General features: G+C 49.2%; 1 protein-coding gene, 4 long non-coding RNA genes and 1 pseudogene across 9 annotated transcripts in view; 3 read left to right on the top strand and 3 right to left on the bottom strand.

Moving 5' to 3' along the window:
• Positions 1–24,254, top strand: part of LOC147575369 (uncharacterized) — a 473,279-nt gene that overhangs the window by 86,295 nt on the left and 362,730 nt on the right. The gene's annotated exons all lie outside the window — the stretch shown is intronic.
• Positions 1–24,254, bottom strand: part of LOC112870219 (immunoglobulin lambda-1 light chain-like) — a 169,571-nt gene that overhangs the window by 78,769 nt on the left and 66,548 nt on the right. The window contains exons 1-2 of one of the 4 annotated variants that reach the window (XM_086682000.1): positions 9,684–9,811; positions 8,972–9,267 (exon numbers count right to left, since the gene is read on the bottom strand). The exons of 2 other annotated variants lie outside the window; for them this stretch is intronic. In XM_086682000.1, the coding sequence (XP_086538126.1) occupies positions 8,972–9,267; positions 9,684–9,729 (342 nt within the window). In that variant the 5' untranslated portion in view covers positions 9,730–9,811. Of the gene's footprint in view, positions 1–8,971; positions 9,268–9,683; positions 9,814–24,254 lie in introns of those variants that run through there. One more of the 4 variants, XM_086681999.1, reaches the window with a different exon arrangement.
• LOC147575370 (uncharacterized) overlaps positions 1–24,254 on the top strand; it is a 284,866-nt gene that overhangs the window by 76,328 nt on the left and 184,284 nt on the right. The gene's annotated exons all lie outside the window — the stretch shown is intronic.
• The window catches only part of LOC147575371 (immunoglobulin lambda variable 5-52-like), a 447,861-nt pseudogene that overhangs the window by 73,876 nt on the left and 349,731 nt on the right, over positions 1–24,254 (bottom strand). The gene's annotated exons all lie outside the window — the stretch shown is intronic.
• LOC147575373 (uncharacterized) lies at positions 16,688–17,781 on the bottom strand. The gene is made up of 2 exons (XR_015242334.1): positions 17,531–17,781; positions 16,688–17,151 (listed from the first exon to the last, which is right to left on the bottom strand). It is a non-coding gene; the product is annotated as an uncharacterized LOC147575373 (long non-coding RNA).
• On the top strand, positions 17,724–22,819 carry LOC147575374 (uncharacterized). Its single transcript, XR_015242342.1, has 3 exons — positions 17,724–18,637; positions 20,052–20,212; positions 21,150–22,819. It is a non-coding gene; the product is annotated as an uncharacterized LOC147575374 (long non-coding RNA).

The raw sequence follows: 24,254 nt of genomic DNA on the forward strand, positions 1-24,254 counted from the left end.
CATCCTACTTCCCACAGGTAGCCTTTTTTTTTTTTTTTTCAACGTTTATTTGTTTTTTTGGGGACAGAGAGAGACAGAGCATGAACGGGGGAGGGGCAGAGAGAGAGGGAGACACAGAATCGGAAACAAGTTCCAGGCTCTGAGCCATCAGCCCAGAGCCTGACGCGGGGCTCGAACTCACGGACCGCGAGATCGCGACCTGGCTGAAGTCGGACGCTTAACCAACTGCGCCACCCAGGCGCCCCCCCACAGGTAGCCTTCTATTGAAGTCAGAATCAAGGCCTGGTGTGTCCCAGATTTGTGGGGCTGGGGTGGGTGTGATCCTGGATTCAGCACCTGTGCAGTGAGCAAGGAGACTGAGGAGGAGAGGGGTCCAGGTCAATGGTGGGGGTAATGTAATTCTGCTTCCGAGATCCAAGGTTGGGCAGATTTCCTCCGAGGCTTCCCTTATCCCCTTGCTGGACATACCTGCTCTTCCTGCAAATCAGCCAGGGCTCAGGGACTGCTGCTAAGAAACTTGGTGGTTTTTGAGAAGGACTCAGTTCCAAGGGGCACAGAGAGGGAAGTGGCAGCCCATGCAGACCCATCCTCATCCAAGTGGCTTCTGATCTACTCTCTGATCCCATAGTTCAGTCTGACATCTCCACCCCAGGTTGTGTTCTGTCTTTGCCCTTGGGTGACCAATGGGAGGCTTAGGTCAGTGCAGTGTCCTACCCCAGATCACTGTGTGTGAGCATCAAACCTGAACAAATTCCTCCCTTGCTAAGTGCACATGGAATTTTAAGGAGCCCTTGAGGTGCTGTAGTGTCTATTCTTGGGGAGATCTGCTGAGACAGATCATAGATGCTGTGCCTCAATACCCCCAGGCTGCACTCTACCAGGGGCAGACCCAGCTTGAGGTAGGTTTGACAGTGACTGAGTTTAGCAGAAATGAGGTGGGCTGGAGAGGCATGGAGTGCTGGACCTGTGCTAGAGGTAGAGGCAAATTCTACAGAAGACAGATGTGAGACACCCCGAGTCAGAACTGTAGATCAGTGTCAAGGTGATACTGCAGAAAACCTACACCTTTCCCCTCAGGTCTCAGATTCTGGAGACTCACCCTTTCCTCCCTGTTAGGAGCCTTGATGCCCAGACCCTCCCCCATCATCTGCAGGTGGCTTTGCCAGGTGATCTCTGCTGCCCCCTGGTGGCCACTACACAGGGCTGCTGGGGGCTCAGGGAAGTCCTTTGTCAGGTGGAGGTTCAGAATCCACAGTTCAGAGCAGGATTCCCTGTTCCATGGACTGCTGGCCCCAGGGGAGGAATTGCCTGTCTCTAAGTAGCCCCTGCCAGCCTCAAGATGAGGCAGGAAGGGATCAGATTACTCATGAATGTATGCGCAGGCTCATTTGGGGGAGGAGAAAGCAAGGCGCACAGGAGGTATTACTACACATACCTCGGGTGGTGGGTGGTCATGTATGTGGGTCTGGGGCTTGGCACGAGGGGACACAGGACTCCGAGTCCTCCTCCTACTGGTTCTGGCTGCTGGTGCAGGGCTAAAATAGGGCAGTGGTGGCTGTTAGTCCAAGGTTGGAGACAGGAGAGCTCTCACCAGCAAGCATTTATTGACCCACTTTGTCTGGCAGACATTCCATCCTGGGAAATGAGTGTGAACAAGACACAGTCCCTGTCCCAGAATTTCCATCTTGTTTGTGGGGCAGTATATTGGACACACATGCTTTGGTGATACAGCAGACAGTCTCTATCTGGATCTTGTCTTGAATACTCATTTAAAAGCCAAACCATTGCTATTCTCAGGTCTTACCGGGCCACAATTGACCTTGTGGCCCAGTGCTTGCCCATGGATGTGTCAGTCAGCTGGGGTTCTTTCCTGAGACACTTGCTCTTGTGAAGGAAAAACAGCCTAGATACATGCAGTGCCTTTCTTTCTCAATTGAAAAATTTTTAAAGTTTTATTTTTGACAGAGAGAGTGTGTGTGAGCAGGGGAGGGGCAGAGAGAGAGAGGGAGACACAGAATCTGAAGCAGGGTCCAGGCTCCAAGCTGTCAGCACAGAGCCCAACCCGGGGCTCAAACGCACAAACTGCAAGATCATGACCTGAGCCGAAGTCGGACGCTTAACTGACCCAGGGGCCCCTTAAAGAAAATTTTTTTTTTAATGTGCAGTGCTTTCTTCTTGACCATGGATGTGATAGTTGGTGCTGCAGCAGCCATTCCGAGGTCTGTTGTCAACAACAATGAAAAGCAAGTCCTCCACAGTAGTGATGGTGAGACCGAAAGTGAGCAGATACGGGACCTCACGGAATTGCTGACTACCTGGAGAAACACATCTGACTTCAGAGCTGTTTTTGTGGGAGAAAAATGAGCTTATGAATGTCCATGCCTCTGACTGAGAGGTGCATGTATTGCATTAACAATTTCCTGACCAGTTAGGATAATAATTAACACAACAAATCAATGAATAAATATAGTGATGGGAAAATGTGCTGCGTTGTGTGGTATGTAGACAATGAATTGAGATCAAACAAGATGACAGGCAGGTGCTGTGTGGTGAGAGGCTGGAGGAGGCCTCTCTGCAGAGGTGACCTTGGAGCTGCTGTCAGGATGGGAAGAAGGAACAAGAACTAAAGAGTGTGTCTGGAGATAGTCCCTGTGGAGAAGAGTCTGGTTTGTCTGAGGATGCAGGGACAGTGAGGATCTTAGGAGTCTGTGATTCAAAACTATTTGAGTTCCAAGATGATTATTTTCTCATATAACCTAGGGGACAGGAGTGATGGGTTAGAATTCTCATTGTTGTATGTTTCCAGGTAAGGAGACTCACGAGAGGAGTCCCTGTGTGAGCTTCCCTGCAAACTGAAAGGGAAGCAGGAGCCCTTTTGTAGCTGAATCACTGTGGCTTATCTGCAGCTCACCCATGTGTGTGTGTTCCGCATGACATCAAATTCCTGTCACACATCCCTTCATATTATAGATTTTTACACATAGACGTGTGAGTATGCTATTGAATATGTGTGCACATGCATATTTATTGTTTGTGGTGTGTACGTTTGTAGATGCACGTATGCTTGTGTGTGTAGAGGTACACATATATTTACAATATATACACATATCTTTTCTGAGGGTTCTGAGCTCTGAATTGGGTACCAAAGTTGTAGTTGATGGGATCCTTGCTTTGTTACAAAGCCCGCAGTTCCACTTTATCATAAGGGACAAGGTGGGGATGGCTACCATAATGATTAATGGGACCAAGTGGTAATCAGAATCATTTGACACATATGTTGGTGTTGGCTAGTTAATGATATGTTCCTGGAACTGAAATAGATGGGCACCCTACCAATTATTACTTCATCTGTATAAATAGAAGCCTCCATCTCCCAAGATTTTGGTTGCTACTGAATCTTAGCAGAGGATGTATGCTGATCATGAGCCACTAAATGACCCTATAACCTGAGCTGTCTGTGTGAACTGGTGTTTTGTGACCAACCATGCCAAGGACTGGGCATTCACATCAGCTCTCCATCATCAGTGTGGAGAGGTAAATATGAGATCAGGCTTTACCAGGTCCTGAAGGCACAGATGAGTCCCATGAGAAAGAGGCCCGAGTGCCCAGGACCCCAACCCCTGCTGCATTCATTGTCTTTTCTCTATCTCGTACAACTGTGGCTTAGTGGGGACAGTCTGTAACCGGCTGAGGTACAGGAGAACACTTAGCTGGCTGACAGAGCTTCTGCACAAAACACACTTGTCTTTCTTGTTTCTGATCCTTAAATGTTTATTTATTTTTGAGAAAGAGAGGCAAGTGGGAGGAGGGGCAGAGAGAGGGTGGGAGGACAGAGGAGCCGAAGTGGGCTCTGTGTTGACAGCAGCGAGCCTGATGCAGGGCTCAAGCTCATGAACCCTGATATCATGATTTGAGCTGAAGTTGGATACTCAACCAACGGAGCCACCCAGGCACCTGCCGGAGTCCAGCTCCAGCAGGTCCAGGGGTTCCCGAAGGATGAATGGCGTTGGCGAAAAAGTGAAAATAAAATAAAACAAAAATAAAACGGACACAGACAACAGCAGTGTGTTAGACTGGCCACTTTATCGTGACACTATATTTGTAAGCAATTTCCTTGTAGCATGCGTCATCTGTTTTCTGGCATTACCTAATTCTAAAAATGTTCCTATGTGTAATAACCCATTAAGGAACAACATGGTTATTTTCTTGTGATGTTCCCTCCTGCCCTTTGCTTATTAATTTCTTCATATTATTTTCATTATGTATCTACGTTTATCTATAGTCTATAAAGCATTTGCTTTGCTATTTTCATGAAAGGTCATCTACCTCTCAACATCTCAAGTGGAACAGTTACAGGGACATGACCTCTTAGTTGTTTCCCCGAACCATTTGTGGTTTGAGGAACAAAAGAATTTGCCTCGGTCTGAGGTGCCAGGAGGGGGCCAAGAGGGCCTTAGAAACCCATGCCTTATGCATTCCCAGAGAGACAATGCACCTAGGAACTAATGAACCATTCTGTACCTTAATCGACTAAGTTCAGTCATCATCTGGAATGCCTCCTGGGGGCCAAGTGGGCCTGAGGGTTGGAGTAATTTGTGCCCATAGATACATTCCTTTGTTGCTGGAGTGGGGCTTTGGAATCCATTTGTTCCCTCCTTGGCTGGGAAATATATGGGGCTATCCTTCCTTTAGGTAGAGGAGTCTTTATAGGGGGTGGCGAGGGCTAGATGTAGGGCCGCACAATTTCCTTGCGGAACCTTATTTCTTTCCCCAGTGGTTCTTCTCCCAGGGGACCTGTGGAGGGCAATTCCCCAACAGACAATTCCCCAGGTACTTTCATTGGTCGTGGGGCTGCCCTGACCAACGTTAGGGCCAAATTACATCAAAGCAGGAGTGCAAGAAGCTTCACTGTCGATGGGCCACCCTGCAGTCCCGATCCGTCCACCGCCCGGGCCCTGCCATCAGGCTGGTTGGAGAGCTTGGCTTCCAGCAGGCACCCCTCCTATTTCTGATCTTAAAGGGAAAAGGATGCAGTATTTCACCATCTAGTATGATTTTAGCTACGTGACTTTTATCAATGTCCTTTGTCAAGTACAGGCAAGTTGCTTTATATGCCTGGTTTGTTAAGTGTTTTTCTAATTAAATGATGTTGGATTTGTCAAATGCACTTTCTGAATCTATTGTGATAATCATGTGATTTTTGTATTTTATCCTATTGGTATGATGTAGTACATTAATCGTTTTTGGTTTTTTTTTTTGTATGTTAAAATACCTTGTATTGTTGCAATAAGTCCCATTTGCTCATGGTGTCTAATTCTTTCTGTATGTTGCTGGATTTGGTTTGATAGTGTTTTGTTGAGGATTTTGTGCCCATATTTGTAAGAGGTATTGGTCTATAGTTTTCTAGTGATGTCTATTTTTGGTGTCATTGTAACAATGGCTACGTAAAATCAGTCAGGAAGTCTATCACATTCATCTATTTTTTGGAACACATTGTGAAAAACTTGTATTACAGTTGAATTTTGAACAAAGCAGGAGTTAGTTGTGCTGACCCCTGTGCAGTCACAAATCTGCTTATAACTTTTGACTCCCCCAAACTTTAAGTACTAATAGCCTACAATTGATGAGAAACCTTGCTGACAACATAAACAGCTGATTAACATATATTTCATATGTTCTATGTATTATATATTGTACTCTCACAAAAAAGTGAGCTTAAAATGTTTTTAAGAGAAAATTAAGAAAATTAGGATAGCTCAGGGGCGCCTGGTTGGCTCAGTTGGTTGAACGCCTGGCTTCAGGTCAGGTCATGATCTCACGGTTCAAGCCCCGCGTCGGGCTCTGTGCTGACAGCTCAGAGCCTGGAGCCTGCTTCAGATTCTGTGTCTTCCTGTCTCTCTCTGCCCCTCCCCTGCTCACACTCTGTCAATCTCTCTCTCAAAAAATAAATAAACATTAAAAAAAATTAAAAAAAAAAAGAAAATTAGGATAGCTGGGGCACCTGGGTGGCTCAGTCAGTTAAGCATCTGACTCTGGATTTCGACTCAGGTCATGATCTCATGGTTTGTGAATTCGAGCCCCACATAGGGCTTTGTGCTGACAGCTCGGAATCTACTTAGGATTCTCTCTCTCCACCTCTTTCTCTGCTCCTCCCCCCCACCCCCCAAAATAGATAGGTAAACATTAAAAAAGAAAAAGAAAATTCACGTAGCTGGTGCTGCTGTGCAGGGCCCCGGGAGCCCCTGCCTGGCCAGCACCATGTGAGACTCCAGCAAAGATGGAGGCTGTGCTTACCTCATGCACTGATTCTCCGCTAAGGACATTGATGGGCATATGGTTGATCTGCATGAGTGCCTGTGCATTGTCACCAATAATACCCTAACAATGAGGCAACACAGATGTGAACTACACTCAGCTCCTTGCCCTGTGAGCCCCATATGCCGAGTGTGGTTTATGGAGCCAGTTGGAGGCAGCAGCCAGGGAGTAATGTGCAGATCAAAGAGTTCACCGCTGGCTATAAGGTCAAATTCCCCATGTACAGCAAAATCTGCATGAAATGCAAGGTCCTCCTGCTGTGGATGTGGATGGAAGTCCAGCCCAAGGGTGGGGCATGCTGGGAAATGCCATCACATGGAACTTCACCAAGTTCCTCATTGACAAGAAGGCTGTGTGGTGACATGGTAGGTCCCACAGAAGGGCCCTGGTAATAGAGAAGAAACTTCTCTGCTACCCGTAGTTCCACAGGTGTGCACCCCCCACTGAGACCCCATTCCTCAGAGTGTTCCTTGAGGTACCCTTACTGTTTTCCTGAAAATCATGTATGTGGTTGGGCAGAATGCAGACTGGACAGGCACCCTCTACTGGAGGAAGGTCCTTCCACCTGTCTGGCTGTTCAGCACTCCCCATCCCTGGCTGTCATGTGGGAATAAAGCATACAAATTTGGGGAGAAAATCATAAGAGAAGAATACGTTTACATTACTGTAGTGTAAAACATTGTGTATAACTGGATTTGAGCAGTTCAAACCCGTGTTGTTCAAGGGTCAGCTGTGTGTATCTCCTACCGGTTATCCCTGGAGAACCCTGAAACACCTTATGAGATATAACTCTTTTTGTTATGAAAGGTTTTATTTTAGTGGTTTCTTTAGGGTTTACAGCACCAATCTACCTCCCAAAGTCTATCTTCCTGTGATTCTACATCACTTCACATGGAGCATAAGACTTTTGAAATATGTTCTTCTCGCCCACCCCCCAATTTTGTGCTATGGCAGTCATGTGTTTTATTTGAGATTCATCATGAACTAGGGCATATTGCTGTTATATTTTGCTTTACACAGTTATTTTTTATTTTTATTTTTTTAATTTTTTAATTAAAAAAAAATTTTTTTTTTGAGAGAGACAGACTGTGAGTGGGAGAGGGGTAGAGAGAGAGGGAGACACAGAATTCGAAGCAGGCTCCAGGCTCTAAGCTATCAGTACAGAGCCCGACACTGGGCTTGAACTCACAAGCTGTGAGATCATGACCTGAGCCGAAGTCCAGTCACTTAACCGGCTGAGCCACCCAGGCGCCCCAACAGTTATATGTTTAACGGACTGAGCTACCCAGGCGCCTCTACACAGTGATCTTTTAGAAACATTAATATAAGATAGATGTTTCTAAATCGGTCCATGTAGTTCCCATAGCTGCTGTTTTTCATTCCTTTGTGTGGATTCACGTTGCTATCTGATATAGTACTCCTCTCTCTGAGGAGTGTCTGTCACTCTCTGTTGCAGTGAAGGTCTGTGGGTGATCAATTATGAAAAGTTGTACAGTCTGAAAGTTTTGTTTGGCTTCATTTTTGAAAGATATTTTCACTGGGTAACAAATTTAAGGTTGACAGATTTTTCTGTTTTACAAAATTATTTTGATGAAAAAATTTTTTGTAATGTTTTTATTTAGTTTTGAGAGAGAGAGAGAAAGAGCAGGGGAGGGGCAGAGAGAGGGAGAGAGAGAGAGAGAGAGAGAGAGAGAGAGAGAGACCCAGAATCTGAAGCAGGCCCCAGGCTTGAACTGTCAGCACAGAGCCCAATGCAGGGCTCAAACCCACGAACTGCGACATCATGACCTGAGGTGAAGTCGGACGCTCAACGGACCAAGCCACCCAGTTGCCCCATACACATATTTTAATAGGTGTTTTTAAAAGATATTTGTCTGCTGTCTTCTTACTTGCGTGGCTTATAATAAGAAATCTGCTTTTACCATATTTGTTCTTAGCATAGGACATGCATGTTCCTTCTGGCTGCTTTACAGATGTCCCTTCTGTACTGGTGTTCAGCAGTGTGACTGTGACGTGTTTGGCATTGGTGGTGCCTCCTGCTTCCTGAGCTTGACCTTTGTTGAACTTCTTGACTATGTCAGCAATTGTCTTCACCATACTTGTGACGTTTTTGGCCAATATTTCTTTACCCACATTCTCTGTTCCCCCATCTTCTTTGCTGGGGGACTCCAGTTACATGCCTGGTAGGCTGCATGAGGGGTCCGGCCACCAGCAGAGGCTACGTTCATTTCTTTCAGACTTTGTGTCTTATTTCGTTTTGGATGGTTACTATTTTGATGTTACGGAGTTTACTGCTCTCTTCTTTTGCAGCATCTAATCTGTTCTCAGTGTCATCCGGTGCAGTTTTCATCTCCAGAAGTGAGATGTGGCCCCCTTGAAATGTCATCCACATCTGCACAGAGCATGTTCAGTCATGGCTCTGTCTCTTCAAACAAATGGAATCTCATTGCAGTAGTAATTTTTGTGTTGTCCCTTAGACATCCTCTGTAGAGCCTGCCTGCAGGGCTGGGAGAGGGAGGCAGACCTCAGACCTGGGGACCTGGGCCAGACCTGCTCATTGGTTTGTCTACAGGCCTCCTGGGGCTGGAGGACAGTGTGACCCAGACAGGGAAGGGATTTGTGTCTCACTTCCTCATCTGCCTGTATCACTGTGAACATTACTACTGCTGTCAGCAGACAGACAGTAATAGTCAGCCTCGTCCTCGGCCCGGGCCCCGCTGACGGTCAGGGTGGCCGTGTTCCCAGAGTTAGAGCCAGAGAATCGGTCAGGGATCCCTGAGGGCCGGTTGCTATCCCGATAAATAATCATCAGGGGCACCTGGTTCGGCTTCTGCTGGTACCAGGAAACATATGTATTTCCGATGTTGTTTCCCTCACAGGTGATCCTTGCCATCTCTCCCAAGGCCACTGAAATGGAAGGGGGCTGAGTCAGCCTGTTTGAGGTCACGGAGCCTGCAAGAGAGAAAAGGAAAGGTGGACATTCAGCTTAGGGTCTCATCCTTAGGAAGCTCCCACCTGCCTGACCCGGATTGAGATCTAAGGATAATCTGGGTGGACAGGGTACCCCTTCCCATCAGTCTCAGCCACCGAGGTCCCCAGGCTTCACTGGTGCACGGAGTTCACAAATAAGAACTCCGTGCCCCCCCCCCCCACTTTCTCTGGTCAGATGCAGCCCCTCAGGACTGACACAGAGCCAGTGGGCACAGTGGGGGAACTTCACCACTCCAGCCCCTCATCCTGCAGCAGGTCATGAGCATCCTGCCCCCCCCAACCCCCCACCACAGGCAGTGCCCTGCTGAGCTCAGAGTCAGACCCAGTCTTGTCTCAAATCTCTGAGGCTGGGGTGGATGTGAGTCTCGGCACAGCACCTGTGTAGTATGCCAGGACACTGAGGAGGAGAGGGGTCCAGGCCATGGTGGAGGCACCCCAATGCCGCTGCCAAGACCAGAGGCTGGCCAAAGTTCCTCATGGGCCTCTCTTATCCCCTTGCTGGAGAGACCTGCTGTTCATGCAAATCAGCCAGGCCTCAGGGGCTGCTGCTGAGGAGCCTTGTGGCTTCAGAGAAGGGCTCAGCCCCTAGGGCCACAGAGAGGGGAGGAGCAGCCTGGTCCCATGGTCTGGGGCCAACATCTCCATCCCAGATTATGTTCTGGGTTCTCTCCTTGGCTGGCTTGGCAACTGAGACTTCAGAGGTGGAGTGTGTCTTTATTTTCTAGGCCCATTCTATAAGTGACACTATGAGACTTACTAGGTGCAGGGTCATACACCAGGTCACAGCTCATGGCCTCAGAGACCAAATAAAATTCATCCTGTATCAAGAACACTTGGCCTTTCCAAATCATCAAGGTGCTGTAAATGTCTTCTCATGGCCATGAGCTCACGCAGCAGGTTACAGGGCATGTGTCTTATTATCCCTATGCTGTAGTCAGGGGCAGGAACAGATCAAGTGCAAAAAGAACTGATTGCCATATAAGAGAATAAGAGGGGGCTTCAGAATGTAGTAACTCTTCAAGGGTGTCTTTACCATAATTAAGTTGTCTTCAGCTGTTGGGAAAAATATATAATAAACATATTAATGTATAATTTTTTTTTTCAACGTTTATTTATTTTTGGGACAGAGAGAGACAGAGCATGAACGGGGGAGGGGCAGAGAGAGAGGGAGACACAGAATCGGAAACAGGCTCCAGGCTCTGAGCCATCAGCCCAGAGCCTGATGCAGGGCTCGAACTCACGGACCACGAGATCGTGACCTGGCTGAAGTCGGACGCTTAACCGACTGCGCCACCCAGGCGCCCCTATTAATGTATAATTTAAGTATAAAAAAGTTTACCGAGAAAATCACCGTGTTGCAGGCACTGGGAAAGGGAAGAACAGAACTTTCCAGTCCCCTCTCCCTTCCTTGAGGGAGGTGAGTGGAGGGACAGGTGAGGGGGCAGGTGGGAGGAACTTCCAGAAAGGAGGAGCAGTTGAGTCTGTCAGGACAGGGGGCTGTCAGCACAGGGGAGAGAGGGGGAAATGTGTGATCACAGGGAGGAAGGGTGTTTGTGGATAGTGACCACATTATGTTTCATTAGGGTGGGTTAGGGCACGGGTTGGTGGGGGGCATTTTGGCTTGGCCTATATTAGAGAAATAGGCAGCATCTCCATGAACAGGACCCAACACACACATACCCTGAAGAATTTGTACATGAGTGTGAAGGATGACACTGTAGACAAATGACAAATGACCTGAAGGTCTCAGCCTGTTAGGAGCCCTGATGGCCAGGCCCTCCCCATCTGCAGGTGGCTTTGGCAGGTGGTCTCTGCTGCCCCCTGGTGGCCACTCCACACTGGCGGCTGGAGGTGTAGGGGCCTCCCTTGTAAAGTGTAGATTCCTAACCTATCCCTGCTCCATGGACTGCTGCCCCAGTGAGGAATGACTTCTCTATGCATGGTTTCTGCTGCCTCATGTTCTGGCATGAGGGGCCCAGATTACCCATGATAACATGAAGAGTTTCATCTGGAGGAGGAGAACACAGGTTTCACTGAAGAGTCCTTGCACTCCTCTCTGCAGTGGTGGGAGGTCATACAGGTGGTACTGCATGGGGGATATAGGACTCAGGGAGTGGCTTTAATTGGTGCCAACTGTGAATACAGGGCTTATGTGTGTTGGGGGGTAGTGACCGGGGACAAATGCTCCAAAGACAGAGAGACAGGAGAGCATCCACCCAGCCAACATGTATTCAGACCCACATTGGTCTGGTTCACTTTCCATCCTGAGAATTTTGCATGAACAGGACACAGTCCATATGGAAGAGGGAACTCTGACCCTACTCAGGGAAGAGAAACAAGTGTGGGAAGAGCCCATTCAGTGCCCTGAGGAGGGGAGGAGCCGTGAGAGGATCTGAAAGAATGGGACAGACTTGCGGGACCTAGGATTCAAATCCGGTTCAGGGCCAGTGCGAGTTTCTCCTAAGGTGAGGATTCTGGGCACAGAGGGATGTGATCAGGTATGGTAAGAGGCATTTTCCGGGTAATAAGTTCTCTTAGTGGCTGCTGGGCACATTTAGGGGCCGCCAGCAGGAAGATACTGAGGTAGAAAGGAACAGGTTTGACACGAGTGTGCTCAGTGCCTGGGAATCTCCCTAGATCACCTGGGGGTAGAGGCCATTCAGGCCAGTGATTATTATTCATCTCCACCTGCCCCTTACCACCTAAAACCACAGGGAGACAAGTACTAATGTACCTTTTGTCCTGTTCTCCTGTATCGTCCCACGTGGATGACCTAGCACTGCTCTCCCCAACACCCCCAGACTGGCTGAGCTGAACAGGAACATGAGGGAGGGGTGCATCTGAGAGGGAAGGGAGGCTGGGAGAGGCCTGCAGGTCCCCAGTCCCTGAGAGGCAGAGAGAAGAGCAGAGGCTGGCAGGTGCCAGGCAGCAACAGTCACCTGCACCAGGTGAGAAAGGCTGCCCAGGCTGAGAGGGGATGAGGGTTGACCTCAGCCAGAATGTTCCAGGTCCTGAAGGAGACAGCTTCTTCCCCTCAGTTCTTTTTTTTTTTTTTAATTTTTTTTATGTTTATTTATTTTTGAGACAGAGACAGAGCATGAATGGGGGAGGGGCAGAGAGAGAGGGAGACACAGAATCGGAAGCAGGCTCCAGGCTCTGAGCCATCAGCCCAGAGCCCGACGCAGGGCTCGAAATCACGAACCGCGAGATCGTGACCTGAGCTGAAGTCGGACGCTCAACCAACCGACTGAGCCACCCAGGCGCCCCATTCTTCCCCTCAGTTCTAGTAGCTGCCTGTGGGGGGCGCTGCGCACTTGGCATGGGGCCACCTGGACAAGGGTGCCAGCCCATTCATTGTCATGTTGTTGAGAATCTCTGGAGACTAATTCTCTGTAGTGACCTGCTCATGATCCTTTAACCTGAAAAATCCCTGGAAATATTACTTTGGTCATAGGGATTCCCATAAAAGGTTGCCTTTCTAGTTCATAAGGTCAATGAGTAAATTTTAGATGAAATATTCCAACTGTACTTGCCATGATTTGGTAAGGAGAAAATGATTTTCTGTACTGTGTCTCTCAACACCCACGAAGGTATCTTTCTGACTCAAGTCAGGAGTGGAAATAGGGGAAGCTTATGCTTTTCCCTCTTAATAAATTCCTCATCTATTATTTTGACTTCATGCAATTGCTGTAAAAATCAATTTCAAACCACAGATCAAGGAGCCATGAAGAGAAATTCAATTTATCAAAAAAGTTTTACAAGTCTGGGAAAGGGTCTCTCCTCTCAGAAAACGGAAGGGTGCTTAATGCAGACAGAGCCACCACACAGGGTCAGCCTCAGGGTGGGGGTGAATCCATGTGGGTCGGACCTGCCTGGTGCAGGTGATGGGATTTGGGGCAATGGGAGGACAGTGGTGCCAGGAGAAAGTCCCCAGGTAGGATCCAAGATGGTGGCTGCATTTCTTCCACAGTTTGTGCAAAATCTAAGGATGGAAGAGCCCGGGGCAGTAGGGGCCTTGTCCCCTCTTCACAAAGCATCTGGCAGTCCTTCAGGATGTGGGGATGCCTCACCGAGGAAAGCAGGGTAGGCATGGCCCCTGTGGCCCATGCAGGCTGCCTGTATCCAAGGAGAAGAGGAGTTCCTACAGGACTGTGCTCTCTGAGACAGCTGTCTCCCCTCCTGAGTGGCATGTGATTACATCTGGGGCCAATGTGATATTTAATGACACCCTAAATCTTTACTATCAACCATAAAACTCAATAATCCCAATAGTCAGGAGAGCCCCCCCAACTCTGTTCATTAGGATAAACACAGACCAGAGGAAGAACCTGCTGGTTTCTCCCACCCTGGAGAGTCAGGCCAGGACCAGGGAGGACACCAATCCTAAGGCCTGACAGCACCTACTGAGAGGGCAGGTGGAAGTGAGATCCAGGCCATGGTGGGAGGGTTTGTGTCCCATCCCCATCCTTCTGTGTCACTGTGAGTCATTCCCTAACACTCCTGCTGCCATGATAGATGATACAGCAATGGCAACCTTGTCCTGGCCCTCGTGGTCCTGGTCATGCCGGGGGGCCATGTCCCTAAGTTGCATCCTCAGAATCAGACCTGGATGGTTGCTCCTATCTGTATATATAACCAGATTGGGGACCTGGCTTGCCTTCTGCGGGTATCAAGATGCATGTTCACGCCTGAGCTTATCTTTGGAGCAGGGGATCTTCGGCCTCCCCAGGGCCACTGACATGGAGGGAGGTAGCATAAGGCCAAGGGAGGCATGGAGTCTGTAAACCAGGAGAGGAGAGGGGCCTGCAAGAAGAAAGGGAGGCTGAGTTCAGCCCTGAGGTGAGGGAGCAATATGGACAGAGGTGAGGGCATGCACCTGACCCCATGAACCCTGGGTGGGAGAGAGCAGGGTGCCTGTGCCACACACTGTGCCTCCCTGTGGGCCTCTCACCTGTGCTGGGAGCAGCCAGGGAGCAGAGGTAAGGCCACACAGAGTGTGGTCCTGGGAGGATCAGCACCACAGGCACCTGGGAGCTGTTCCATATGCAGATGCCCGGGGCCCCACCCAGACCTGCCGTGCCTGCAGCTGCATCTTGTGAAGACCCCCCCCCCCCTCAGGGGACTGTGTGCTCACTGAGTGTCACAGGCCAGGAGTCTGGGCCACCCTGGAACATCTCACTTCTTCTCCTTGTCTCCCCAGGTCCTACTAGATCACCTGGTTCTTGGGCTTAGTTGTCCTGCCCTCATCAACTGAGCTTGATACAGATTGTAGACCCTGTAGTGATGTGGAAAAAATGGTTTAGGAACAGACTTTTTCATCAGCCACATGGGTTGTGTGTTGTGAATGGGATGATACCCAGCGGGATCTTGTCTGCTCTGCACTGGTGGTTGAGAGGGCACCATGGCCCCTCCTGTGTCTTTCTGGCAGTGAATCACCGGGAAAAGCAGGGGGCACTGACTCAATGATTCTGATATCTATCAAGGGGCAGTTGGGTCTCTACCACACACTGGGACAAGCAGAAGTATATATGGATTCAGAAAATCCCCTAAACTTGGACTGTGATTATAGTCATAAATTCACCATAATCCAGTTCAGTAGATGTGATAATGGACCAAATTTCCAGACAAAGGTGGTGTTCCCAACTGGCAGGGATGACGACTAGCTCAGGTATTTGCTGAGGGAAGGGGATATGGGGTCGTTAGTGAAGAAGATAATTATAGACACCACTTTGACCACAGGTAGTGGCAGAAATGAGAACAATTCAAGGAACAAGTGTTTCTTCCTGATGTTGATATGAATCTGTTTGGATACATAGCAATCATATGCCTTTCTTTTGTTCTCCTGTCTCATCCCATTGTCATCTACCATCAGATGTGTTCATAATAGTTAACTTTCTATCTCAAGATGAAGTTATAGGGTATCATTTCATCTGGGACAAAAATAAATATCAGTGGTAGACAATAAGGTATTTTGTATCCTCTGTGGGGAAGGGCTGAGCATGTTTGTAATTATTCACTGGGTGGTTTCACATAGTAGGTGGAAGCATGGCTGCCAGTATTCTCTTTATTTGCAGACTGTGGTTTCTGGGGATGTGGGTAGATTTCATGTGGATGAGGGGGGACTCTGGTGGTTTATTAAGTGACAGCACTGACAGCTCAACTGTATTTCACAAAATTGTTTTCTGTCTATATTTCTGGGTAGGATGGGTATAAAGAGAGGTTCTTGGGGTGCCTGGGTGGCTCAGTCGGTTGGGCGTCTGACTTCAGCTCATGATCTCATGGCTTCTGAGTTCAAGCCCCGCATTGGTCTCTGTGCTGACATCTCAGAGCCTGGAGCCTGCTTCAGATTCTGTGTCTCCTTCCCTCTCTGCCCTTCCCCTGCTCGTGCTCTGTCTGGCTCCTTCAAAATTAAATAAACATTAAAAAAAAAAAGGAGAGGTTCTTATGCCCAACTTGGGGGTAGAAGTGAAGCAGCACCCATTTTGTGTCTCAGTCTTGTGATTGTGTATCTTCTGGTCACTTTGTAGGAGGGAGCAACTTCTCCACGTCCCTCATTCACCATCAGGTTGGATGTGACTTGCGAACTGTCCATCAGAACCTAGGGCACATAGTGTGTCTGCATCTTTTCTCATTGTATCAAAATATAAGAAACAATTTGATCTCTGGGGATTTGACATGCACATTGGAGAATTGGGGGAGAAACCCTAGATGTGGGTATATAGTGACCTCTTAATGTCCCTGAGGACCCTGTCAGGGATGCCCACCAGCCCGGATTGGGTTTCTGCAATCAGACTCTGAGACGGAGAAGTGCATGTGCGGAAACCTGGAAGGAGGAGGGAGGTCAGACTGGGCAGAAAGAAGAGTGACCCATACAGAATGAGATGTCAGATGAGGCCTCAATCCTTCAGGGAGCTCTAAAGCTGGGACCTTTCAGACATTTGAACCTGAGGTAGGGCCTTGGGACCTTGGATTCAGGGCATCTCTCAATGGAACCTCTCTGAGAAGGGCAAAAATCTGGGGAGGCAGTTGTCTGAACCAAGAGCACTTCCCAGCCAGGAGGACCCCTTGTGAGCTGTCAGGGGCTCTAGGCAGAGGTGGGTGCATGTGTGAGCCCAGGAGGGGGGTGACACCACAGTGGGTAATGTACTTGTCTGCTCCACTCAGAGTCCCCAGCTGTCATTGTGACAGGGCTTTAGGAGTTCAGCTGAGCTGGAAATGTCTGGGTTCTAATACTTGTCCGTTATGTGAGGGAGTAGCCCATGACCACCATATGGAAATGCAGGGATAATGAGCAGTGGATGGATGTTTCTGTTTGTCCTTCCAGCCAGTCCCTTTGCTCTCACACACAGTCTGGCCCAGACAATCTCAGGATCTACAAATCAACCACCTGAAGGGTGGGTGCATAGGGAGGTCTGGGGACCTTGGGTCTGGACACCTCTGTCAGATCTTCTGCATTGCTTTGTGCACAGGCCTTCTGGAGCTAGAGGAAAGTGTAACACCAATGGGGAAGGGGTTTTCGTCTCACTTCCCCCTCTGCCTGTGTCACCGTGAGCATCACTACTGCTGTCCCACACCTGGCAGTAATAGCCTCATCTTCGGCCCGGGCCTCGCTGATGGTCAAGGTGGCCGTGTTCCCCGAGTTGGTGCCAGAGAATCGGTCAGGGATCCCTGAGGGCCGTTTGCTGTCCTCATAGATAATCAGCATGGGGGCCTGGCCTGACTTCTGCTGGTACCAGTAAACATCTTTATTTCCAATGTTGTTTCCTCCACATGTGATCCTGGCCGTCTGTCCCAGGTTCACTGACACTGAGGGGGGCTGAGTCAGCTCATAGGAAGCCACAGAACCTGCAAGAGAGAAAAGAGAGGTTTCAGCTGTGGATCTCATCTCAGGAGACCCTCACCTACCTGGCCTGAGCTCCAGGGATCTGGGCCCCCTGTTTCCACCCTCCAATCATTTCAGCCCCTGAGGCCAATAGGCCTGGCTGGTATATGGAGCTTTTGAACAAAGGGATCCATTTTCATTTTTCTCCGGGCAGGTGTAGTGCCTCAGGGTCACACAGAGCCAGTGAGGATTTGGGGAGATTACACCCCTCCAGTCTCTCATCCTGCAGCAGGGTCATAACCATCCTTCCCCCAACAACCAGCCCCCTGCTGAGCTCAGAGTCAGGGCCTGGATTGCCCCAGATCCCTGGGTCTGCAGTGGGTCTGAGCCTGGGTGCAGCACCTGTGCAGTGAGCGAGGAGGCCGAGGAGGAGAGGGGTCCAGGCCATGGTGGAGGCACTCTGATTCTGCTACCAAGGCCCAAGACTGGGCAAAGTCTCTCTTATCCCCTTGCTGGAGAGACCTGCTGGTTATGCAAATCAGCCAGGGCTCAGGGGCTGCTGCTGAGGAGCTTTGTGGTTTCAGAGAAGGGCTCAGCCCCAAGGGGCCAGAGAAGGGAGGGACAGCCCTGCAGACCCACCCTCAGCCCAGGGAATTCTGACTTACACTCTGGTCGCATAGGCTGGGTCCACACTCCGTATCTCTCCGTGTCCTGACCTTGCTCCTGGGGTGGCTTGTCCTGGCTGAGCTCAGAGGTGGCGTTTGTCTGCATTTTCTGAATCCATGAGCACGTTTCCTCTGCAGGCAGTTTAAGGTGGCTTAGGTCAGTGTGGTTCCTAAGTTATATCTCTGTTGAGGAACACCAGAACGCAAACCGAATTCCTCCCTTGCCAAGTACACATGGATTTTTAAGGAGCCATTGAGGTATTGTAAGTTTCTGTCCCGAGGACAGGTTATCGATCCTATGCCTCAGTACTCTGAGGGTGTGCTCAGTGCCAGGGACAGACCCAGCTTTAGCAAGGTTTGACAGTGGCTGAGTTTAAGCAGGAATGGGTCGGGCTGGAGAGGCATGAAGTACTGGACCTGTGCTAGAGACAGAGACAAATCTACAAGGCACAGAACTGAGAGACAGCGAGTCAGAATTTTACATCAGAGTCAGAGGTGGTGCTGTAGAAACGACATCTTTCCCACAGGTCTCAGGTCCTGGTGAGCAGCCCTCCCTCCTTGTTAGAACCCCTGATACCTGGAGCCTCCGTGTGCAGGTGGCTTTGCTGGGTGATCTCTGCTGCCCTCTGGTGGTGGCTCCACACTGGCTGCTGGAGGCGCGGGGAAGTCCTTTGCCCTGCTGGAGATTCAGAACCCACAGCTCAGAGTAGGATTCCCTGATTGATGCACTGCTGTCCCCAGGGGAGGAACTGCTCTTCTCTACATGGTCCCTGCCACTCTCAAGGCCAGACTTCAGGAGATGAGAGTATCCATGAAAATAGGAACAGGCCAATGGGAGGAGCAGGTAAGGCCCATCTGAGGTTTTACTGCTCACATCTCTGGGGAGGTGGGTGGTCATGGGTGTGGCTCTGGGCCTTGCAGGAGGTGACACAGGACTCGGGGACTGCCTCTTGCTAGTGCTGTCAGCTGGTGCACCAAATAGGGCCATGGTGGCTGGTGTTCCAAGGACAGAGACAGGAGAACACACACTCAACAAACATTTATTCAGACCCACTTCGGTCTGGCCGACTTTCCATCCTGGGAAATCTCTACGAAGAAGGCACAGTTTCTTTCCCAGAATTTCCGTGCTGTGGGAGGGGCGGCGTAGTGGACACACTTGTTTTGGTGACACAGCAGACGTCTCTACCGCCTTCTACCTACGTCTTGTGTTCTACATTCATTTGAAAGCCAAGCCATTGCTATTCCCATGTCCCTCTGGGCCAGGATGGACCCTGTTGCTCAGCACTGGCCAATGGATATGTCATTCAGCTGGGGATCTGTTTGGGGACTTTCACTGTCATGAAGTAAGGAAAGAGACCAGATTTGTGGAGTGCCTTTCCTCTTGAGCATGGGTGTGACAGCTGGAGCTGCAGCAGGCACCTGTCTATTGTCAGCAAGAAAGAAAAGCAAAGCTCTGTAGCTGGGCTGTTGGGACAAAAAATGAACATAGTTGGGAATTCTTGGAATTGGTGAGTGTCTGGAGAAGAGCCATCTGACTCCAGACTTTGTTGGGAGGGGATTTGTCTGTTCCTGCCTCTGATTATCATGTGTATGTTTTACATGAAAATGTTATTGACCAGTAGGGAAATGATTACCACCAATCAGTGAATTAATAAAATAATGGCAGGGAGAAAACCATTCAGTAGTAGGCCATTAAGATGGAGATCAGAAGAAATGACAGGCAGGTGCTGTGTGGAGAGAGGTTGGAATGGTCCTCTCTGCAGAGGTGACCTTGGAGCTGCTGTCAGGATGGGAAGAAGGAACATGTGGTGGGCGTGTGTTTGGGGATGGCAGGGTCAGTCCCTGCGGGGAACATTCCTGTTTGAGGGCGAAGGAGGTGTGAGAATCTAAGGTGTCTGTGATTTAAAACTCATTCAGTTTCAGGGGCGCCTGGGTGACTCAGTTGGTTGAGCGTCTGACCTCGGCTCAGGTCATGATCTCACGGTCCGTGAGTTCGAGCCCCGCGTCGGGCACTGTGCTGACAGCTCAGAGCCTGGAGCCTGCTTCAGATTCTGTGTCTCCCTCTCTCTCTGCCCCTCCCTCATTCATGCTCTGTCTCTCTCTGTCTCAAAAATAAATAAACATTTAAAAAAATTAAAAAAAATAAAACTCATTCAGTTTCAAGGTAACATTTTCTTATAAGTTAAAATTTTCAGGGCTTAAGTGATGTGTTGCAGGAATTTATTTTGCTGTTTGTTTCTCTTTTTGGTGACTCACAGGAGTGATTCCTATGTGAATTCCTGAGCAAACTGAAGGGGAAGCAACAGCCTTTTTGTAGCTGCCAGTCACTGAGGCTGGGTCATCTCCTTAGCATATGACAGTGACCACATTGCAGTGGCTGCACCTTTCATCTCCCTTCAGTTTCTGACTCCTGTGCCAGGTGCATGTATTTAGCATGACATCAAATTCCTGTGATGCTGCAATGCATCCCTTAATATTATAGATTTATGCACGTGCACATATAGGAATATCATGAATGTGTGAGTAAATATATACTAATGTGTCTCTGCTGTCTCTTTGTATGTAGGTGTGTGTGTTTATATACTTATATGTTTTTTCCTAGAGGCTCCGAACCCTGAATTGGATACTAGATTGTACTTGATGGGATCCTTGGTTGGTCAGGAGACACAATGGTCCATTTTATCACCAGTGATGAGGTGGGGGTGGTTGCCACAATGAGCAGCAGAATCAAATTAGTAATCAGAATTATTTGACCGAGTTCATTGATGTCAGCCAGTTGATCATGGTGTTCCTAGAACTGAAATAGATGAGCAGCCTACCAATTTTCATTTCATCTGTATAAACAGAAAGCTTCATTTGGAAAACACTTTAGGTTGTTACTGAGCCTTATACAGACTGTATGCTCTTTACTACCCCATGACCTGAGTTGCCTGAATGGATTGGGTGTTATCTGACCAGTCATGCCATGACTTGGGCATTCTCAAGAGCTCTCCATCTCTTCCATTAACTGGAAGAGGCTAATAGGAGGTCAGGCTTCACTAGGTCCTCAAGTCACAGGTGAGTTGCATGAGAAAATGGCCCCAGCGCCCATGACCCCAACCTTGCTGCATTGTCTTTTCTCTATTGCCTACAACTATGGTCTTGTGGGGCCATATTATGAGTGGTGACATAGAGAAGAACACTTAGGGCTGGTTCACAGAGGTTTCTTTATGATGTGTGGCCACCCCGATAGTTAACAATATTAGTACCACAGCCCCAGATAGGGACTTGCTTTCTTTGCCTGCCATTCTCTGCCCAGATGATTCTCCATGGACTCACGGAATGCTTAAGCAACTGTTGTCATATTCCACCTGCAGCTTTTTCCCAAGGCACTCATTTCACATCAGATGAAGCGGTGCAACACGCTCGTGCCCATGAATTCACTGATCAGGCCATGTTCTTCAACATTCTGAAGCATCCGGCTCGAATGAACAGACTAGCAGCCTCTTGAAGACTCAGTTGCTCTGGCAGCCACATGGCAACCCCTTTCAGGACACGTTCTTTGCTCTAAACACATGTGCACTACGTGGCACTGTTTCTCCCATAGCTGGCATTCATGCGTCCAGGAATCAGGGACTGTAATTGGGAGCATTTCCCCACTGATAAACCTGGAGACCTGCTGCCAAGCTACTGCTCCCTGTTCCCATGATCCTACACTCACTGCCCTAGAGGTCTTGGTGCTAAAGAAGAAATGCTTCCATCCAGAGACACAGCACTGATTCTTCAACTGAAAGCTGAGACTTCCATTTGTCACCTCGAGCTTGTCATGTGTCTATGGATGTCTCTCTGTGTGTCCTTCAAACCTGGTCTTCCATCCCCAACAAATACCCTAGCCAGGAAAACCTGACGACAGCCTCATCCTGCCTCCTGCACATGCACTCCTCACCTACAGGGTGCAGAGCCTGCCTGGGCAGTTGGGTTGGGAGAGAGGTCTGGGCATCTCAGATCTGGAGACCTGGGCCAGACCTACTGAATTCTTTGTCCACATTCCTCCTGAGGCTGAAGGAGAGTGTGACATAGATGGGGAAGTAGTTTGTGTCTCACTTCCCCCTCTGCCTGTGTCACTGTGAGCATCACCACTGCTGTCTCTTGACTGATAGTAATAGTCAGCTTCATCTTCAGGCTGGACCCTGCACAGATCAGGTGAAGAAAGAAATATTGCCATATAAGAGAATGAGAGGGGGCTTCAAAGTTTACTGACTCCTCAAGCCAACTCTGTCATAATTATGTTGTCTTCAGTTGTTGGGGAAAATATGTAATAAACATCTTAATGTATAAGTGAAGTTGAAAAAATATTATCATAAAAATTGCTGTGTTGTGGGCACTGTGAAAGGGAAGAACAGAATATTCCAGTCCCCTCTCCCTTTCTTGAGGGACATAAGTGGAGGCACAGGTGAGGGTGCAGGTGGGAGGAACTTCCAGGAAGGAGGAGGAGCTGTGTCTGACAGCTCAGGGAAGGGAAGGGGAAATGTGTGATCACAGGGAGGTCCAGTGTTTGTGGACAGTCAAAGTGCTTTAGGTCCGTTAAAGTGTGCTGGGGTATGTGTTGGTGGTGGGAAAAGTGCCTCTACCTGTATTAGAGGAATAGGTGATGTCTCCATGAGCAGGACCCAACACACATACACCCTGAAGAATGTGTACTTGAGAGTGAAGGATGACACTGTAGGCCAATGACAAATAACCTGAAGGTCTCAGGTCTGGGTTGCTAACCCCCCTTGTCTGTTAAAAGCCATAATGGCCAGACTCTCCCATCTGCAGGTGGCTTTGGCAGGTGATCTCTGTTGCCCCCCTGGTGGCCACTCCACACTGGCTGCTGGAGGTGCTAGGGCCTCCCCTGTGAAGTGGAGATTCCTAACCTACAGCTCAGATGCTGAGTCCTGCTCCATGGACTGCTGCCCCAGGGAGGAATGACTTTTCTATGCATGGCTCCTGCCTGCCTCATGTCCTGGCATGAGGTGCCCAGATTATTCATGAAAACACGAACAGGCTCATTTTGTGGAAGAGGGCACAGGTTTCACTGAGGCATCCCTGTACCTGTCTCTAAGGTGGTGGGAGGTCATGCATGTGGTGTCACAGCTTAGCACTGTGAGACACAGGCTTCAGGGAATCATTATTATTGGTGCCAAGTATGGATTCAAGCCTGATGTGTGTGGGGCGAAAGGTGGCTGGGGACTAATGCTTCAAAGAGACAGGACAGCGTCCACAGAGCAGACATTTATTCAGACCCATATTATTCTGGCACACATTACATCCTGGGAATTTTGCATGAACAAAACACACAGTTCCTTCTGAAGGAGTTATTCTGGAGCTGCACTAGAGATGTACAGAAAGAAGAAACAAGCAGTGAGATGTGTACGGGAAGAGCACAGTAGTGTCCTTGGGGAAAGGTATAAAGGATCTGAAAGAACAGGAAAAACCTGAGGGACCTGGGATTCCAACCCAGTTCAGGGCCTGTGTGGACTTTTCTCCTAAGGTGAGCATTCTGGGCACAGAAAGTGTGGTCAGGTGTGGTAAGAGGCAGTTTCTAGGTAATAAGTCAGGATCTCTTGGGGCACCTGGGTGGCTCAGTCGGTTAGGCCCGACTTCAGCTCATGTCATGATCTCACAGTCTGTGAGTTCGAGGCCAGCGTCAGGCTCTGTGCTGACAGCTCAGAGCCTGGAGCCTGCTTCGGATTCTGTGTCTCCCTCTTTCTCTCTGCCCCTCCCCTGCTCATGCTCTGTTTCTGTCTCAAAAATAAATTTAAAAAACATAAAAAAAAAAAAGTCAGGATCTCTTGGCAGCTGCTGGGCACTGGAGGGGCCTCCAGGAGGAAACTGCTGGGGCGGGCACAAGTTTGACATGGGTGGGTTCAGACCAGCCCTGGGTTCTCCTTAAGTCACCCAGGGGCTGAGGCCATTCAGAGGAGTGGTTACTAGTCCTTTCCTCCCCCCAACCTCTTATCAACTGTAGCCACAGGGATTAAGGTGCTTCATGTGTATGTGTTCCTGGCCCCCTGTCTGAGGTCCCATGTGGATGACCTGTCACTGCTTTACCCAACACCCACAGACTGGATGGCACGAGCAGGGACATGAGCGAGGGGTGCACCTGACAGGGAGGGGAGGCCAGGAGAGGACCACCGATCCCCAGTCCCTGAAGAGGCAGAGAGAAGAGTGGAGGCTGGCAGGTGCAAGGCAGCAATAGTCACCTGCACCAGGTGAGGAAGGCCACCCAGGCTGAGAGGGGATGAGGGTCGACCTCAGCCAGAATGTTCTGGGTCCTGAAGAAGACAGCTTGGTCCTCTCAGTCTGTCAAGCATCTGTGGGGGACGCTGTTGCACTTGGCCATGGGACTGGGGAACCTAAGAACCTCCCTAAGGTGCTAGCGATTTCTTTGTCCTGTTGATGAGAAATCCTATGGTGAGAATCTCCAGATTATAATCGTC

Source organism: Puma concolor, chromosome D3 (genome assembly GCF_028749965.1).
Source record: "Puma concolor isolate L17-30 chromosome D3, mPumCon1.1.hap2, whole genome shotgun sequence".
NCBI classification, from domain to species: domain Eukaryota; kingdom Metazoa; phylum Chordata; class Mammalia; order Carnivora; family Felidae; genus Puma; species Puma concolor.